Genomic DNA, 19,012 nt, shown 5'->3' with positions numbered 1-19,012 from the left:
TCTTATATATACTGTCAATTATAGACAAGCCAATCTGTATGGTGTTCACAAGAGCTGCCAAGACAACCTCTTTTTTTTTAGATTTTTTAAATAATAAAAACTTATGAAAGCATTTTGAAAACTCACAAATGGTAGGAAAAAGTTAAATACTATACAAATAAAGAACTTTCTTAAAATTTGTTAGCCATCTGCATATAAAGAGATCAATTTTCCCCTCAAATTCAAGAACTCTCGAGTGACATTAGATCAAAATATAAACCTAAGTTACTGATGAAATAGTTTGAAACATGAAGTATTATCTATTCGGATTTAAAAATCAAAATATTTATTAAAGTGAGATGGTTTAGGTTTTTTTTTAACTGACGCGCAGTTAAATTCACTAGTTAATAAAAAGATATCATTACTAGCCATCATTGAGAACAACTTGTAGATTCGTCACTTCACAAGTGCCACCGTACCAGTCAGGTACCAACCAGTTAAAAACAGTAAATTACCAAGGTGCCTCCATCGGAATGCAGAATTACAGCTACGGGACTAGCCTAATGGACTTGCATTTACCAATGGACTAACAAATTGCAATCCAATCTTTCTTCCGCCGGTCTGATATTGTCACGGACGGAATCTCAATGTCCCTGAGTTGATGATTGTCATACCAAAAGGATAGAACATCTGATGACGTTCTGCATAAATACCAGATTCCACCCCCACCCCACCCCCTCTCCCCCCCCCCCCCCACCCCCAAAAAAAACAAAAAATACCAGAGGATCTAATTACATAACGTTCTTAATTAAGTACCAGATGATTAGATCACGAAATAAATAAGTGCTCGTTTTTACTCTCATTTCCTACTTCCCTGCAAAGGGGAACAAACCATGGTTAGACAAAAATGATACTCTTTTAAAGAATTTGTAAATGGTGCAACAATAAGTTCAAAGAAGAAATACTTGCCGAGATGACATAGCCATCCATTGAAAATTACTTCCGCTTCTTCGAAGGAGGAGGGCTTTCAGCTGCCTGTCTTGCCAAGGTGCGCTTTGATGGAGTCATGTTCTGTTGATATAAATTCATTTTTAGTATCAGACATATTTACCTCCAAGAATGAGTTAAGAGGTTGATAGTTTAACCTTCGCAAGCTTCTTTTCTTTGCGTGCCTGCCTCTCCCTCTCATCAAATTCTTGATTTTCCCTCTCAATCAACCGAATAAGTGCATCGCATCTTCTGGCAAGTTCTTGAGTGGTACGAGACTTCACAAACCAATCAAACCGGAACAAGGGTGATGAGCGAAATGCAGCCTTCAGCTCATCCCAATTTCCATAGCCGAGCTTGTGAACCATACATATCTATAGAAATAACCTATATAATCATTTTCCTGATAGTGGATTAAATCCTAAAAGTTCACCCCTGAATTTCAGTCCACTCACCATGAAACGATCACACTCCTCGTTATACAGCTTCCCTTTGTTCTGACCATACTGGATCTTCAATTCCAACCATGGATTTTTGTATCGATCCAACTTCTTACCAATTGCTTTCATAATCTCATCTCTCCGTGAAATTCTAGCCTCTCCTCTTTCAATGTTCTTAATAATCCTGTCATAATCTGCAAGCATCATATCCATTAATCTAAACTACAGTTCTCCAAAACCTACATGCTCAACATGAAATGTATGCAAATATTAACTCATAAATAATTATATTTCTCCAACTATCAAGATCTTCCTAGTGAATTTTCTATCCTACTTGTGCGACATAAATTAGCAGAGCACATAAACTGAAGAAAATAAATATTACAAACCTTTAAATACGCTCACATCCCAAATTACTACTGATACTCTTACTTGTCCTAAACAGTGTTCACTTTCTTTTAAAAAAAGTTCCTACTCAAGAAAATGATAGTACAAAACAGTTGCATGGGACCCACTTACTCTATGCAGTACAAGTTTTCTTTTCAATGATGTTTGGATTGGAAGACATTTTCAAAAATCAAACCCAAACAAAGTTATTTGGTTTCAAATTCAATTTTTGGGTTTTGGAAACACAAAGATAACTAAAATATCTGCTCTAATCTGAACCAAAACCAAGAAATAACCCTTTTCTTCCCCAATTTGCATAAACTTGTCAACATTATCACTTTGACCCCTCCTTTTATAAAAATATAATTTCATCTAGTTTTCCTCCTTTTTATTATGACCAAAATACTTTTTTAAGCCACTCACCTTGTGCGACGATTGGTGGAGCAGTATAGAGAGAGGAAAAAAGACTTGCACATGGTTTTCATTGACCTTGATAAGGCTTATGACAAAGTCCCAAGGGAGGTGCTATGGAGATGTTTGGAGGTTAGTGGAATCCCGGTAGCGTACATTAGAGTGATTAAGTACATGTACGAAGGTGCTAAGACTTGAGTGAGGACTGCGGGAGGAGACTCGGAATATTTTCCTGTAGAGATGGGGTTGTATCAGGAATCTGCCCTTGGCCCGTTTCTGTTTGCCCTAGCGTTGGATATGCTGACGCGACACATACAAGGGAGGATGTCATGGTGTATGTTATTTGTTGATGACATAGTACTGATTGACGAGACGCGAGGGGGTGTTAACGCTAGGTTGGAAGTGTGGCGACAGACCCTAGAGTCCAAAGGTTTCAAGTTGAGTAGGTCGAAAACTGAATACTTGGAGTGCAAGTTCAGCAACGAGAGGCATGAAGAATAAGTGAAAGTAAAGATTGATACTCAAGTCATTCCCAAAAGAGATAGTTTCAAGTATCTTGGGTCTATAATCCAAGGCGACGAGGAGATTGACGAGGATGTTCCTCACTGCATTGGAGCGGGTTGGATGAGATGGAGGCTAGCTTCGGGGGTTTTATGCGACAAGAATGTGTCGTCTAGACTTAAGGGCAAATTATACAGGGTGGTGGTTAGACCGGCTATGTTGTATGGGGCTGAGTGTTGGCCCGTCAAGAAGTCACATGTCCAGAAGATGAGCGTAGCTAAAATGAGTATGTTGAGATGTATGTGTGGACATACCAGGAAAGACAAGATTAGGAATGAAGTTATTAGGGACAAGGTGGGAGTGGCATCCGTGGAAGACAAGTTGCGGGAATCGAGGCTGCGATGGTTTGGGCATGTGAGGAGGACAGACATACATGCCCCGGTCAGGAGGTGTGAGAGGTTGATCATGGCAGGCTTGAGGAAAGGCAGGGGTAGGCTAAAGAAATATTGGGAAGAAGTGATTAGGTAGGACATGTCGGTGCTTCACCTAACCGAGGACATAACTAGCGATAGGAAGGTATGTAGGTCGAAGATTAAGGTGATGGGTTGACAAGTAATTGTGACTTCCTCCTAGGTTTACCAGTAGTACTAGTAGTATCCTTGTTGTTGGTTGAGAGATACTTTCTTTTAGATTGTTAGTGTATCTGGTACTTAGCTACCACGTCCATTGTTGTTTGTTTGAAAACTGCTACTGGAAATTGTTGCTCCCTGACTGTTACTATTTGATACTACTTTTTCTACCCTATTACTGAAAATTGTTGCTCCCTGATTGTTACTATTTGATGCTACTTTTTCTTCCTTTTTTTCTTTATTGTCTTTTGTCTCCCTCTTACTTCTTCCCTTTTCTTCCTCGTCACATTTTCTTGAGCCAAGAGTCTATCAGAAACAGCCTCTACCTCTCCAGGTAGGGGTAAGGTCTGCATACACACTACCCTCCCCAGACCCCACAATCTATATGTTGGATTATACTGAGTTTGTTGTTGTTGTATCTTATTCTATTCTTTCAAGGACTAAAATTATATTTACCTTTTGTTAGTTCCAGTTTTTATATTGCTATTGTACATTGTATTGTTAGTCTAATGCATGTAGTCCTAATGAATTGCTACAATATTCACAATGGAGATGGAATTAATTATGTGGCAGGCTTGTAGTTATAGTTTTTTTCTTTTTTAAAAAAAAATGGCTTGTAATTATAGTTTTATAAAATGATACGCTGCAATTTTAACTTTCTAGTTCAACAAGATTCCAATCCAAACTTCATTCTGTTTCCAGGAAAAATGCAATCACACATCAATATTCAAAGAAGATTTCCAGAAACTACTTCAGAAAACTGTTTTCCAAGAACATAAACCAAAAATTGCGTCAAAAGAGTTTCATGTCCTCTCACATGTTCCAAATACTTGTAACACTCAGGGTTGTGAAAAGCGGCCGCGTCCTCACTTAAAGCAAGACGAAGCGACCCTTTAACCGCCTCTGCTATATGAAGAGGCTCAGGTAGACAAAAGCGTGCGCTTCCCGCTAAAAAGCGAGAAGCGACGAAGCGAAGCGACGAAGCGAAGCGACGAAGCGACCGAAGCGAGCGCTTTTCTGTTTTAAACAGCTGCCAGCCTATTTAATTAAAAAAGAAAGGTGTTCAGTGTTCTTTTATTAAAACACGACCAGCAGCAACAGAGATTCTAAAGAGGCGACTAGGGTTCCCTTTTCAACTTCAACAGAGATTCTGCAGCAACATGTATATTCTTCCCTCTTCTTGACTTTGCACAGGATGTATGAGCAAAAAAGCAATTTGAAGAAGTTTGTTTCAGATGAGTACACTATCAGTGCCTATGGAAGGGAAGCTCGAGGGAGAGAATCTGCAGATATTATACTTTCTACTTCATTCTGGAACAATGTGGTTCGTGCATTGAAGATTGGTCGTCCTTTAGTTAAAGTGCTTTGTTTGGCGGATGGGGAGCAAAGGCCACCAATGGACTACATTTACGAAGCAATGGATAGGGCAAAGGAGGCTATTCAAGACTCTTTTAGTGATCAAAGAAAATACAAAAGAGTCTTTGAGATCATAGATAAAAGGTGGGACGGTAAGATTCATCGCCCTTTGCATGCAGCTGGACTTGTTTTGAACCCGGAACTGTTTTATGACAATGAAGAGAGGATTCTAGGAGATGAAGAATTGTGGAAGGGATACATTGAATGTATAAAGTCACCAGGTGAGCGAGTGCTTATATGTTGCTTTATAGTTAATAAGTTATTTCTTCATCAATATTATGCTTTGAATATTTGTTCTACTTCTACAGTTGAATGGTGGAAGCAATATGGCCATTCCACTCCAGAATTACAAAAGTTTGTCATCAAGGTTCTAAGTCTAACCTGTAGCTCATCCGGGTGTGAAAGGAATTGGAGCGTGTTTGAACATGTAAGAACTAAGAAGAAAGATTTAGTATATTGAGATAATTAAATTTTTGACAAGAGTGGGTTGCTCTAGTGGTAAGCACCCTCCACTTCCAACCAATAGGTTGTGAGTTCGAGTCACCCCAAGAGCAAGGTGGGTAGTTCTTAGAGGGAGGGAGCCGGGGGTCTATCGGAAACAGACTCTCTACCCAAGGGTAGGGGTAAGGTCTGCGTACACACTACCCTCCCCAGACCCCGCTGGTGGGATTATACTGGGTTATTGTTGTTGTTGTTATCATAATCTTACTAATTACTTATTATTTGCAGATTCATACCAAAACGAGGAACAAACTAACCTTGAAGCGTCTCAATGATCTAGTCTCAATGAGGAGTCGTTACAACGCTCGCAATGTAATTGATCCAATTAGTTTGGACAACATCGATGATGCTAATGAATGGCTAACTGGAGTCCCGGAAGATCATGCAGATGAAAAAGTATTTGAAGAAACTTCTGATTTCACTTGGGGTGATGTTGCGGAGGCACGTGGAATTGGGGAGAGGATTTATGGTTTGAGGAGGAGTACCTCAACTTCAAGTTCACAGAGGAAGGGAAAAGAAGCAGCTACTTTGTCCCTAGTTGATGAAGAAGAAGTTGAAGAAGATGACGAGTAATATAATAATGATAGTGGAATACAAGAATTTGACAATCTTGTAGAAGAATAGGATGCTCATTTTGTGCTTTAATTGATGCTACTCGTTAGTTTTTACATTGAAGTATTGAACATTTGCTTACAGTTACATGTGTTGTCTATGTAGTATTTATTTTAATTTATTTTTTTTAAATTACGCTTCACTTCAAAAAAGTGAGCATTTCGCTTCTCGCTTTAAGCGAAATGGGGGTTGTCGCTTTTCCTTGCTTCACGCTCTTCACAACACTGGTAACACTAATCATTATCCAATCTTAACAACAAACCCAGTATATTTCCACAGGTGGGGTCTGGGAGGGTAGTGTATACACATACCTTACCCCTACCTAGTGAAGGTAGAGAAGCTGTTTCTAATAGACCCTCGGCTGAGAAAAGGTGAGAAGGAGAAGAAGATGAAGGAGAAGGAGAAGAAGAAGAAGAAAGAAAAGGCCAATCTTAACAAACATGTCATGTAAAACAGGGACATTCAATTTAAAAAGAAGGGTGAAGCATACTTGTTTACAAACCCAGTATATTCCAACGGGTGGGGTCTGGGAGGGTAGTGTATACACATACCTTACCCCTACCTAGTGAAGGTAGAGAGGCTGTTTCTAATAGAAACTCGGCTGAGAAAAGGTGAGAGGGAGAAGCAGAAGAAAGAAAAGGCCAATCTTAACAAACATGTCATGTAAAACAGGGACATTCAATTTAAAAAGAAGGGTGAAGCATACTTGTTTCTTTAATCACAATTTAACCCCCCCCCCCCCCCCCCCCCCAAAAAAAAAACCACTTACCATTTAGTTCTTTGTATCTTTCTTTGAAAACTTTCGCGTATCTTTCAACCTCCTCCTCAGTTTTCCCTTCCATTTCAGCAGCAATACTTTTTAAGTCATTGCGACCATACTTCTCACAAGACCTGATAAAGGTATTGAAGTCTCTTCTACTCCATGTTGAAAATCCCTAGATATCAGACTTGTCAACCTCCGACAACAATAAAGGTAATTATAATCCCAGGATGAGTTAGTAGAAACACTTACCTCTTCCAATAGTCGCTCCTTCTCCTCCTGCTCTACAGCCGTTAAAGGCTCTCCTGCATCTATATACATGAAACAATTTTGAAGACATATTCAGAAGAAGCAGACCTAAAATTTTCCCCATACAGAAATGAAAAAAAAAAATGAAGTTCTTTTAAATGGAAATATAAGTCTCAAACCTTCAGGTTCTTCCACCTCTATAGTGTCTTTAACCTGATTCTTCTGGTGTGTTTGCTGGAATAAGTAACAAATATATAATCCAACAAAAAAAGCACATGAAAGGGTAGCAATGGAAAAACTTGAGAAATACAAAGCTTAACCAACCATAAGATAGCGCACTTCCTTCTCATACAACTCACTCAGTCTCTGTGTATTGAAGAACTGAAAATCGTGCCTACAAATGATAAGTATAACCAGAACTGTCGTTAGGAGAAAAAGTAATGAGGTTGCCAGAGAAATAGAGTCACAGAACCTTCATTTCTAAATGCTATTATGTATGGCCCAACAGAATCAGGAGAGAACAAAAGTAGTACAGAAAAGTAGAAAAATGTGCAAACACGGACTTACAGCTGAGGCATCCGAGGGATCCGAGGCTCTTTAGGTCTTGCAGGGGCGCTCTGACGCATGGTCTGCTTGAAGTATTCAGACTCTGAGTAGCTAACAGCAAAGGAGAGTCATGTTTTAACTGATGATAAACTAAGCTTCAGTACATAAAAGGTAAAATTCAGCAACATAAGAAGCATACTTGCGCTTTCTTTCTCTTTTTGAAGGTTCAACCCAATTATCGCTGATAATTTTCTTGAAATCCACCTTGTTTTTATCCTTCATTGACACAAAACAAAGGCAGAAAGGCAAGTGAAACACACAGAAAAGTAGCTAACAAAGCAAGGAGTCACCAGAAAACTGAACAAGTGTTGTTACCTCCTCTTCACCAAAGTCATACAAATCAGCAGCTGCATAAAGTCAGCAATCTTATAACTAAAGCAGCACAACAAATTGCAAGAGACAAACAGAAATGATCAGGAAGCAAAGTGCATACTGTCATCCATCTTAAACTTGATAGCATCTTCTGTAAACTTCTTCATCTTGGCATCAAGTTCAGCTTTTGCCTCTTCTCCTTTAGCAATTATTCTATCTATATCCTCATCAGTAATGGTGCTATCTTTGGAACTGAAAACCATTTCAGCACCAAATCGCACCATTTGCAGCAGCTCATCCTTATTAACAGCTGTGTTATGCATCACATGATACTAACAGTCAGTGATTTCATATGCATCTCAAACACTATAGAGAGAAGGAAATTTATGCAAAGATAACCTCACCTTTCTGCTCAGCTAGCCGCCCCTGCTGGATAACCAATGCATCAAGTGCTAGCTTCTTGTAAGCCCTTTCAATCACCTTTTCCTCAATGGTATACTGAATGAATAATTTGAAAAGCACGTCTCACTACATCACCAGAAGATCCCAAAGCAGCATCTTTTCAGTGCATTAACACATCAGGGAAAGAAATCGAACCTCAGTGCAGAAGCGGAATACTTGGACTTCCTTCTTCTGACCAATCCTATGGGCTCGGTCCTGAGCCTGCAAATCAGCCTGTGGATTCCTGCAATTTCAATAATGCAAAGATAAGATTCAGATACCGTCCTCTTTCCTGGGTTGACAAAACCTACAATATAGGAGATCCTCACCAATCACTATCATAAAGAATAACAACATCTGCTGTAGCAAGATTGATACCAAGACCACCAGCTCTGGTTGACAATAAGAATGCAAATTTTTCACTCCCTGGTTTGTTAAAAGCCTCAATAGAAGCATCACGATCCTCACCACCAGTATTTCCATCAATCCGACAATATTGGTGACCTTTGTACATCAAGTAGTCTTCAAGGATGTCCAATAGCCTTGTCATCTGAATTAGAAAATCAAAAGAAAGGGTTAAGTCCGAAAACTGAGCATCCAGAAAGCTGTTGAAACTTCGGATAGGCGCAACAAAACCAAAGAAAATTAGAGGGGGAAACCTGTGAAAATATTAAGACCCTTGAGCCACGTTCCTTCAATTTAGGAAGCAACTTATCTAGAAGAACCATTTTCCCTACATCAAGCACATGAATTATAAGTTGTAAAAAGCTGCTGCAGAAACGGTAAATAGACACCAACAACCCAGATGCATCCAAAGGAATCAAAATATTACCAGCATTTTCTACGAGATGCTCTCCTGTTGTATATGGAGGTCCTGGCTCAGCACCTTGGAAAAGATATGGATGATTACAGCATTTACGTAGCTGCATTGCTATATTGAGAAGACGCTTGCGCTCTCCTCCAGAATTGACAACCTCAAGATCTTTCTGCAGCAGAGCCTTGTAGTACTGCTTCTGCATCTGGGACATACCAACCTTAAGAATTGTTTCTTTTTTGGGAGGCAGGCCTTTCTCCACATCAGACTTCAGCCTCCTAAGAAGGAATGGACGGAGGACCTGACAAGTAGCCAAAGTTGAAAACTCAGGTACAAGACTTCTCCCTCAAAGTTCAAAGCAAGATATTTGCGAGTGGGACATTGATGTCTCAAAATACAGAAATTACATCTGCAGCAAGGTCATAGGGTAACTGTTGTTCTGTCTTCATCCCTTCAACCATAACCTTGTTCTATACCTTTTTGGGTGAGTTGGAGGGGGGGGGGGGGGGGAAGGGTCAAACTGCATGTATCAGAGATACTGCTTGGTCTCTATTATAGAAACTACTACGTACTAGAAATCAACACACCTTATGAAGCTGTTGGACCACCTCCTGCTGGTCATTTTCACCAGAAATCTGGAACCACTCATCAAAAGTCTCAGCTGAGCTAAAGATCTCAGGCAGCAGAAAGTTCAGAAGCGCCCAGAGTTCGTGAAGATTATTCTGTGTAATATCATAGAATTCACACATCAATTAGGCTGGAATGCAGACATATATATGCACACCGGGGACTATTAAGATAACATGCTCATTGGCATTGCAGCAAAGATACAACAAATAGATTAGAAACTGATTTATAAAAATAGGAAATAAAGCTTGACTAGCTAAAAATTAAAAATCAAAGGTATTACTCAGGTTATTTATCATTAGTAGTTGGAAAATAGTTGAAGTAATTCTTTGGTTGGAGCAGTATTTGAAATATGAAAGGTTGGAGTATCATTATATCATATTAGTTTGAAATTTCAGATAAGTAATTTGCATTTATGGAGATTGGAAAAAATGATGCAGAAATAAAAAGGTCAAGTAAATCAGGAATTTCAGCCTACATGCGAGGAAAATAATAAAAAAAAGCATCACCTGAAGTGGTGTCCCCGTGATAAGTAGTCTATAATTAGTGTTGTAGAGCCTCATTGTTTTTGAAAGAAGAGAATTTTCATTCTTGATCCTATGTGCCTCATCAATTATGATGTAACGCCAACTAAAGCGCCGTAAAGCAGACTTCTCTTTGATAACCATCTCAAAGCTTGTGACACACACGTCAAACTTCCCCGCAACAAGTAACTCCTCACGTATATATCTCTGTAAATAAAATATAAAAGACTAGTCTGAACAAGCAATGCAATGTGCAAAAGAGGAAAGCAAAAGAACCAATATAAGTTGTTGCTTACCCTTTCATCAGAGGAAAGCAAAAGAACGATGGTATAAGTTGTTGCTTACCCTTTCATCAGGATCTCCAAGGAACTTAACAGCACGTAAAACAGGACAGAAACGTTTGATTTCATTCATCCAATTGCCAAGAGTCGATTTTGGAGCAACAACCATATGAGGACCAGTTATTCCTCTAAATTCACGTAGATAGCCCAGCAAGGAGATGGTTTGCAATGTCTTACCAAGACCCTATGCAATAATATGAGGATTAAATGATGATGCTTCTCCTTGAAGTCATAATTACAAAATGTAGGGAGAAAGGAGCATCTCAATACCACATGACCATACTAACCATTTCATCAGCAAGTATTCCATTTATTCCATTCTCATACAGTCGTATCAGCCAGTTCAAACCAGCAAGTTGATAATCCCTCATCTTCCCTTGAATACCTGACAAAGTATTTATGGATGTGATCTTTGGATGCTTAAAGAAGAAAGAAATGAAAGCATTAACAGAGAATTTGTCTGAGATAAAAGCATTTATCCAATGCATTTACAACTTCAACTGTTTAATATGACGCTTTTTCCCAAATGCACTTAAGTTTAGAGCTTTGAGCAGGCTACCAGGCTTCATATAGAAGAAAGTACGGGAGAATTCAATACGTGAAACCTCACTAGTTTGGTTTTCTTTAAAATTCACATTTGTCCATAATGATGCTCAATAACCCTAAGGTGATCAGAGGTATTGATAAACCTCCACCCTTCTGAACCCAGCTTATTTCCTTAGCCACCTTATATAGAATAAAGTGCAAACAAAAACATCATGAATTCTTCCTAGGTAGCACTTGAAATGATGACTACAGTTTCTGTGCAGCCATGCATCCGTTACTCACATGTATAACAAAGCACTATTACTTGTAATGACAACTTGACTAAAGAGCCTTGAATGGAGCTACACAAACTATACACCTTATAGGATGATAAATTGAACAACTTCTTATAAGTAGGACCTAGGCTCGTGTACCTGATCTCAGCCTTCTCAAGATGGATCTCCCAAATTAGTAACAACTTCATTTTACACGGTTTAGTAACAACATCATATGACAAATACATGTGCATCAACTTTTAAACATTATGTGCTTAAAAGCACTTTTTAAGTGTTGGAGCTGGTTTTATGAATATGCAGTTAGTTACGTATTTGGATAGAAGTGTTGTAGTTGAAAATAAGTTGTGATAAAAAAGTGCTAATAAGCAGCTTTTTCCATTAAAATTAGTGCATGTCCTTAAATCTGTTAACACAAGAAGGAGCTGATACTACATATTTTTAATTCTAAATTGTTCAAATACAATATTTTTATGGTTTATGCACTAGTATAATTTGTGTAATTTCATGTATATATTTGTTACTTATTCCAGCAAACACACCAGAAGATCAGGTTAAAGACACTATAGAGGTGGAAGAACCTGAAGATTCAGGAGAGCCGCCTTTAACAGCTGTAGAGCAGGAGGAGAAGGGGCGACTATTGGAAGAGGTAAGTGTTTCTATTAACTCATCCTAGGATTATAATTACCTTTATTGTTGTCGGAGGTTGACAAGTGTGATATCCAGGGATTTTCAACATGGAGTAGAAGAGACTTCAATACCTTTATCAGGGCTTGTGAGAAGTATGGTCGTAATGACTTAAAAAGTATTGCTGCTGAAATGGAAGGGAAAATTGAGGAGGAGGTTGAAAGATATGCGAAAGTTTTCAAAGAAAGATACAAAGAACTAAAAGGTGTTTTGGGGGGAGACGGGGAGTTTAAATTGTGATTAAAGAAACAACTATTGGCCTCGCCCTTCTTTTTAAATTGAATGTCCCTATTTTACATGACATATATGTTAAGATTGGCCTTTTCTTTCTTTTTCTTCTTCTTCCTCTTCTGCTTCTTCTCCTTCTCACCTTTTCTGAGCCGGGGAGTCTATTGGAAACAGCCTCTCTACCTTCACTAGGTAAAGGTAAGATCTGTGTACATACTATCCTCCCCAAACCCCACCTGTGGGAATATACTGGATTTGTTGTTGTTGTTGTTGGCATGTATATATTAAATCTCTTTACATTCTTTTTTCTCCTTTTTTACGCTTAATTTATGTCTAATTAACTAGAGAAAAGCAAGCTCATTAAAAAATATATCATTTACTTCATGCTCAAGTTAACTTACAAGCAATACATAATGGTAATCAAACAATATAAACTCTGAAATAGTTTCAATTCATGTGGTTCTTCAATAGATGCCAATATTAAGGAAATTTACTAAATAATTAAATCTTTAGGAATGAAAACATTTCGAGGCCTACAAGGTCTCTGTCAGCTTCATATAGAGCCACAAAAGTTAAAAATACACAGCAAAGTTTGGAGATATGAAGAGCAGAACCATATTGTTCGAGTTTGCGCAGAAGTGGGTCAGAGCTTTTGGAACTCTTTTTTATTTAATTTTTTAATCCTAAATCCTAAGGAACAATATCAAATCAAAGAAACCGAGCAAAATCCAACTCACAAAAAATGTAATTTCCTACATACCAAACCTCGAGATTGGTGAAATGGTAGAGATGGAAGAAAGGTGGAGGAAAGAAAGAAGGGAAAAGAAATGTATGAATTAGGCCTTTTGTTTTGAAGGCTATTTTAGGAATTATAGAACATTATAAGGGATAGAATAGTAAAACACTTGGTCAAACATAGATAGTTGTAAAGCTAAAAAGTGATGAATTGAGCAAAACCCAACTTGTTGTTTTTAGCTTGTTTTAGCCTAAAAGCCAAGTCCTTTTAAGCACCTTTTTAGGTTTGCCAAACACTAAAACAAGCTAAAAATAACTTAAAAGCTGGTTTGACCAGCTTAAAAGCCCGTCCAAACACCCTTATATCTTACAGGAGGGTTGTGCCACCAATCGTGTATTCCCAGAAAGTCCGTCTTCTTCATCTTTGAGATACTCTTCATCTTCTTCCTCTTCAGTTACTTTTGATGCATGACGACCCCTGGAGAAAGAAAAGGTCATCAAATTGGCTCATAAAGAATCCACATGCAGAAGTACCTCCGTTTAATGCATAAACTTTCGCCTTTATTTGACACAACATAAAACATATTGCGTGAATCACGTCCACACAAATAATCATCTGAAACCACATGGTAGCAGCCAAATCTAAAACCAAGTTGTATTTTTCGACGTTCTGAGTTTCAGTATTTAACTGTATCCTTTTTATGATTAAGGAGCGTGTTTTATTCAAAGTAAAACACCAGGAAGGTGCAGAACATGCAGAAAAAAGGAATCAAGCTTGTTTATTTACATAAGGAATCAATGAAGCCCGTCAATGTATCAGCATCGTTTTACATCAAGAAAAGCAAGCAACTTAACAAACAAGCAAACAAAATGAAAGTCCTTAGGAAGATACCAAAATAGCTATGTCTATGTATGCAATGTTGATTTCATGCTGCGAAAACACTTGCACATTAACTCCCACTAATAGGCAACGAAGATATCATTCTATTGTAAATAAGTATCAAATAGCTAAACATAAAAGACTTAATATATTTTTCTTCTCGCTTGAACCTCAGATCCATATCGCTCACTCCATGCACCTTAACATAAAATAACAAAGAAATTCTAGCTGATTAGCCCAAACGCATTGCTCTGGGTAATCAAGCTTTATAAGTCTCTGGGATCAGCTGCAAATTCAGCAAAGCTAACAACAAAAAAAGGATCAAACTAAGTTACTCATAGGAAGTTACTCATACCTTCCCTTTGTCTTCTTTTGAGAGGTGGACTGCTCGCTTTTGGCAAAATGTGCAAATAGCTCAGTTTGCTGCAAGAGATACTTCAGTCGCCCCTTTCCCTTGTTGTCCTGCCACAGATACGTCAGCATTGAACAAACTCTTAACTAAAACAGAACACAAAAGGTCCAGCAACAAATATTCTGAATGAGATACCATGTCAGCATCAATGGCAGCATTCTGTGAATCCAACATTTCTTGTATTTTCTTCTTCTTGATCCTCTCCATCTCTTTCAACCTGGCCTTTTCGCGCTTGGATATTTCATTGGCTGCAACCTCTTCCTACAGGTAGCATAGCATAACCAGGTCACTTAAAAAATAAATAGCCTTAAAGCTTGTCAAAACATGAAAGCTGCTCAAACTTATACATCATTTGAAGAATGTGCATTTATGCTTGAAAAAACAACTTCAGTCTAATAAAACCCTAGCATGCCCACACATTAGTAGAATGAGACATGTTATCAGGCATTAATTCGGCAGACCCACCAAAACCTAAGAAAAGAAACCCTAATACCAACAATTAATTAACATACCTCATTATCCCCATCGTCTTGGTCTGCCACGTCGGTGGCGGCGTCATTGTCCTCCTCGTCGGAGTCCTCAGCAGTCCTCGCGACGGCCTCGAGCTCCTCTTCGTCTTCTTCCTCATTGACCTGATCCTGGACTTGTTCCTCCTCCGAACTATCCGATGGAGGCTCCGACGACGAGGATTTGGATCTCGAGTGTTTACCCATGGCTCCTATTCGGGGGTTTCTCACCTGAATCTAAAGGGGAACTCGCCGTCTAACTAGAGAGTTTTCTAGGTTCGGAATATATAAGTAGCGGCTTGGTGAAGGAACCAAATCAGCAGATTTTTTCCTTTTTGATAATTTGAGGTAACGTGCCGACTGTTGAGCACATTACATTAGGAAATGAAACTTCCCGCCACTTGTGGGTGATCTGCAATTTAGCGCCGATAGGTTTATGGGCTGAGCCACGTATGCCAACTTAGAATGGGCTTTAGTCCAATTGAGAAAGAAGCCAGAAAAAAGGGGAAGTGCACAAACAGCCTTTCTTGAGCTGCTATTTAAGGATTAGCCAATACTTATTTTGTCCTGAAAATTTGAACTAAAAAACTTAATCTCATTATAACTTAGGATATTTGTGTCCCGAGAAATCGAACTAAAAAACTGAAATTTAGAATACATTGACTAATTTCTAAATAGCATGCCTTTATAATGGCTACTTGGTGTCATTTATGAAGGGAAATTAGGGGGAAATAGAAATAGCCATATTTATAACTGGTAATTGAAAATACCTATAGTTTCAAAAATAATCGAAATTTAGTCACTTTTTCATGTAATGATAAAATCTGAACAAAAACACCCTTAAAATCCAGAAAATTTCCAGCATAATATGTTGGAGTTCGAATTTTTTACATATGAGATTCGGGCATAATGTGCTGGAATTTCATATTACGCTAGAACTTTTCGTGTGTTGGAGTTACAACATAATATGCTAGAAGTTTATACGCAGTAGCTCCATAATCCAGCATATTATGCCGGAACTTTCAGCAAAACAATGACTATTTTTCAATGACTTTGCTAACGTTTGCTATTTTTCGATTACCAATCCAAAAACTAACTAGCTCATGCTATTTTCACAAAAAATTGGCATGTATCCACTTATAATAACTATTGGCAGACTTTTAATTAAAGATTAGGCTTAGCAATAGCAACATTATTTTTATACCTAATGAACCAAGTAGGTATAAACAGGGGCTAACATACAGTATTATGTATGGGTTACCGGGAACCCAGTAGCTTTTGTGTAGATTCTATATTTGTATTAAGAAATCTATTGAATATATAACAATAATTATATGGGAACCCAGTTCCAAAATGCATTTCTGGTCCAGTGGTAAATCTTGAAACCCGGATGTGGCTCGCTTCCCTTCTTGCTGATGCAAGTTCGAGTCCCCATAAGTCCTTTTTATTAAATAGATAAAAACCAAAGTTTTTGAGCAGTACTTCCACTAAGGAAAAACATCAAACACACAAATATTGCTCCCTTTCTGTCAAGTTAGTACAACTTCCACTTTAGTCTATTTTTTAAATAATAATAGATGACTAAAGTGAACCTAAAAAGAAACAATCACATCAAAATGTCCCCAAAACAAAAAAAAAAAAAGTTAGGGTTTCGTTCTTCTTCAATCTTGCAAGCCACTAGTTCTTCGACCTTCGTTCTTCTTCAATCTTGACTTTTCTTCTGTGCCTATCAAAGACAAGCAGTGATCCATTGTAGGTCCTCTCCTTCCTTCATTTTTTTTTTATAACTATTTTTCTCTTATATTATATTATATAAAATAATATTTCTTAACTATTTTCCTCTTATATTCATCTGTAATATTTAATTTGTGTCTTATGATTTGTAGGGCATTTTAGTGAGACTCGATATGATCAAAAAAAATTTCAAGCCGCAAACCTCTTCATGTTCTACTTCTAGTTCTCCTTCGCTAAGCTCTCCTTCCTGTCCAGTGATTAATGATAATGTCAATTCTTTCCAACCATCACACAAAGATATTATATTAGATCAGAATCTTCTTAAACCTGATCGTGGTGAAAGAAAATAAATTTCAGAATTTCCTCCTAATCTGCGTGACCGAGTGAGAAGACATTACATTCAAAAAGAGCTTTGTCGGCCTCGCAATTTTATTTTTCAAAAATAATTTTTGGTGAAAAATTGCGTCATTTTAATCCGGAATGGTTTAAAACTTCATATTCTGGATGGTTAGAATACAATATTAAAGAAAATATAGCATTTTGCTTATGTTGTTATATGTTTAAAGATGAGATAGGATGATATGGGGAAAAAGTAAGTGCTTCTTTTACAAAAGTTGGGTTTAAGGCTTGGAATAAAGGTATAGAGAGGTTTAACGCACATGTGAGTAAAGTGAATAGTATTCATAATTGGTGTTTCAAGATGATGCTAGATTTATCGAATCAAGCACAATCTATTTTAACATCTTTTGATAAGCAATCCGAGAAAACGAAAAGTGAGTATCGGGTTCGCCTGAATGTCTCAATTGATGTTGCAAGGTATCTTTTGAAAGAAGGAATGCCTTTTCGGGGTCACGATGAACATGAAACTTCTACAAGAAGAGGCAACTTCTTGGATCTCTTAAAGTAGTATACAAATAAGAAGGATAATGTAAAGAAAGTTGTATTAGAAAATGCTCCAAAAAATGACATTATGATTTGTCCAAATATACAAAAAGATATTGTGAGTTCTTGTGCGAAAGAAACATTAAAAATAGTTGTTGAAGACTTGAACGAGGATTGCTTTGGGACATTGGTTGATGAGTCTAAGGATGTCTCTCATAAGGAACAAATGGCGCTTATTTTACGTTATGTCAACAAAAAGGGTAAAGTTATTGAGCGATTCCTTAGCATTGCTCATGTTAAAGATACATCTACAAAGTCATTAAAAGAAGCAGTTTATTCTTTGCTTTTGGAACATTCATTGAGTAAATCTCAAATACGGGGACAAGGTTATGATGGAGCTAGTAACATGCAAGGAGAAATTAATGGTCTTAAAACTTTGATTATGAATGATACTCTTTCAGCATATTGCATACATTGTTTTGCTCATCAATTGCAATTAACTCTTGTAGTTGTTGCAATAAAATATTATGAGACCGAACAATTTTTTGATATTCTTGTAAATATTTTAAATATTGTTGGAGGTTCTTTTAAGCGTAGGGAGATGCTTCGAGATGATCAAGCAGAAAAATTAGAGGAATTACTAGTGCTTGGTGAAGTTCATACAGGAAGCGGTTTAAATCAAGAACTTGGACTTCAAAGGGCAGGTGATACTCGGTGGGGTTCTCATTTTAAGACAGTGTGTAATTTTATTAGTTTATTCTCATCAATTGTTCATGTACTTGGAGTTCTTACAATTGACAGTTCAAATTATCATGAGAGATCAATGACAAAAAATCTAGTGGATGACATAAGATCCTATGACTTTGTGTATATGTTACATTTAATGTTGAAAGTATTGGCACTTACATATGATTTAAATATGGCTTTGCAAAAAAAAAAAATCAAGATACTATAAGTGCAATGAAGCTTGTTGGTTTCGCAAAGAGACAATTACAAGATATGAGAGATTCTAGATGGAATTTTTTGATAAGAGACGTCTCTTTATTTTGTGTCAAGCATGGTATTATGATCCCCGAAATGGACATGGATTATGTTCGTGGAAAGTCAAAGCGTAAGAAATCAAGTGTTACATATTCTTTATCATTTGTGTGTGGAGGTTTTTTATGCTATTATTGATTTGCAACTTTCGGAGCTTAACAATCGTTTCAATGAAGTGAATACTGATCTACTTCTTGGTATGGCTAGTTTGAGTCCAGATAATTCTTTTGCAAATTATGATAAAGATAAGATTATGAAACTTGCTACACACTACCGAATGAGTTCACTGATTCTATGCTTGAGGATGTTAGTTTTGAGCTTGACATCTATATTGACTATGTGCGAGAGGCGGGCAATGAATTCTCTAACTTGAAGAGACTTGGAGATCTTTCAAAGACATTGGTTAAAACAAATTTGCACATGACTTGGAGACTTGTTTATTTGTTTGTAAAGTTAAGTCTGATATTGCCTGTCGCTACTGCAACGGTAGAAAGAGCTTTTTCTTCGATGAAGCACGTTAAAAATGACTTGCGAAGCAGAATTGGTGATGAATTT

The 19,012-nt window shown here is 37.5% G+C and overlaps 2 protein-coding genes and 1 long non-coding RNA gene across 5 annotated transcripts; 2 read left to right on the top strand and 1 right to left on the bottom strand.

Moving 5' to 3' along the window:
* Positions 1–383: 383 nt before the first annotated feature.
* LOC104089402 (ISWI chromatin-remodeling complex ATPase CHR11-like) lies at positions 384–15,237 on the bottom strand. 3 transcript variants are annotated; one of them, XR_011408779.1, is made up of 26 exons: positions 14,810–15,237; positions 14,433–14,558; positions 14,241–14,347; positions 13,377–13,483; positions 10,825–10,922; positions 10,542–10,721; positions 10,182–10,403; positions 9,633–9,767; positions 9,064–9,346; positions 8,891–8,964; positions 8,561–8,781; positions 8,388–8,475; positions 8,195–8,288; positions 7,912–8,100; positions 7,794–7,825; positions 7,618–7,694; positions 7,440–7,529; positions 7,197–7,266; positions 7,052–7,106; positions 6,876–6,934; positions 6,633–6,798; positions 1,422–1,600; positions 1,125–1,340; positions 945–1,050; positions 796–853; positions 384–632 (listed from the first exon to the last, which is right to left on the bottom strand). XR_011408779.1 is itself a non-coding variant. In XM_070177659.1 (25 exons), exons 1-24 carry the CDS (start codon positions 15,008–15,010, stop codon positions 976–978), a joined length of 3,144 nt encoding a protein of 1,047 aa, XP_070033760.1. In that variant the 5' UTR covers positions 15,011–15,237; the 3' UTR covers positions 384–853; positions 945–975. The 3 variants fall into 3 exon arrangements, 2 of the variants coding, with proteins under 2 accessions (XP_070033760.1, XP_070033759.1); XM_070177659.1 differs by having other exon boundaries at positions 384–853; XM_070177658.1 differs by having other exon boundaries at positions 384–853; positions 949–1,050.
* On the top strand, positions 11,888–12,143 carry LOC138893391 (uncharacterized). The gene is made up of 2 exons (XR_011408780.1): positions 11,888–12,004; positions 12,082–12,143. It is a non-coding gene; the product is annotated as an uncharacterized lncRNA (long non-coding RNA).
* A 2,270-nt stretch (positions 15,238–17,507) lies between the features above and the next one.
* LOC138894527 (uncharacterized) lies at positions 17,508–18,374 on the top strand. Its single transcript, XM_070179229.1, has one exon. It carries the CDS (start codon positions 17,508–17,510, stop codon positions 18,372–18,374), a length of 867 nt encoding a protein of 288 aa, XP_070035330.1.
* Positions 18,375–19,012: the final 638 nt, after the last annotated feature.

The sequence above is a fragment of the Nicotiana tomentosiformis genome, chromosome 6, assembly GCF_000390325.3.
Source record: "Nicotiana tomentosiformis chromosome 6, ASM39032v3, whole genome shotgun sequence".
Lineage (NCBI taxonomy): Eukaryota > Viridiplantae > Streptophyta > Magnoliopsida > Solanales > Solanaceae > Nicotiana > Nicotiana tomentosiformis.
The sequence above is the reverse complement of the archived record's forward strand: the minus strand, read 5'-3'. Positions and strand labels throughout refer to the sequence as shown.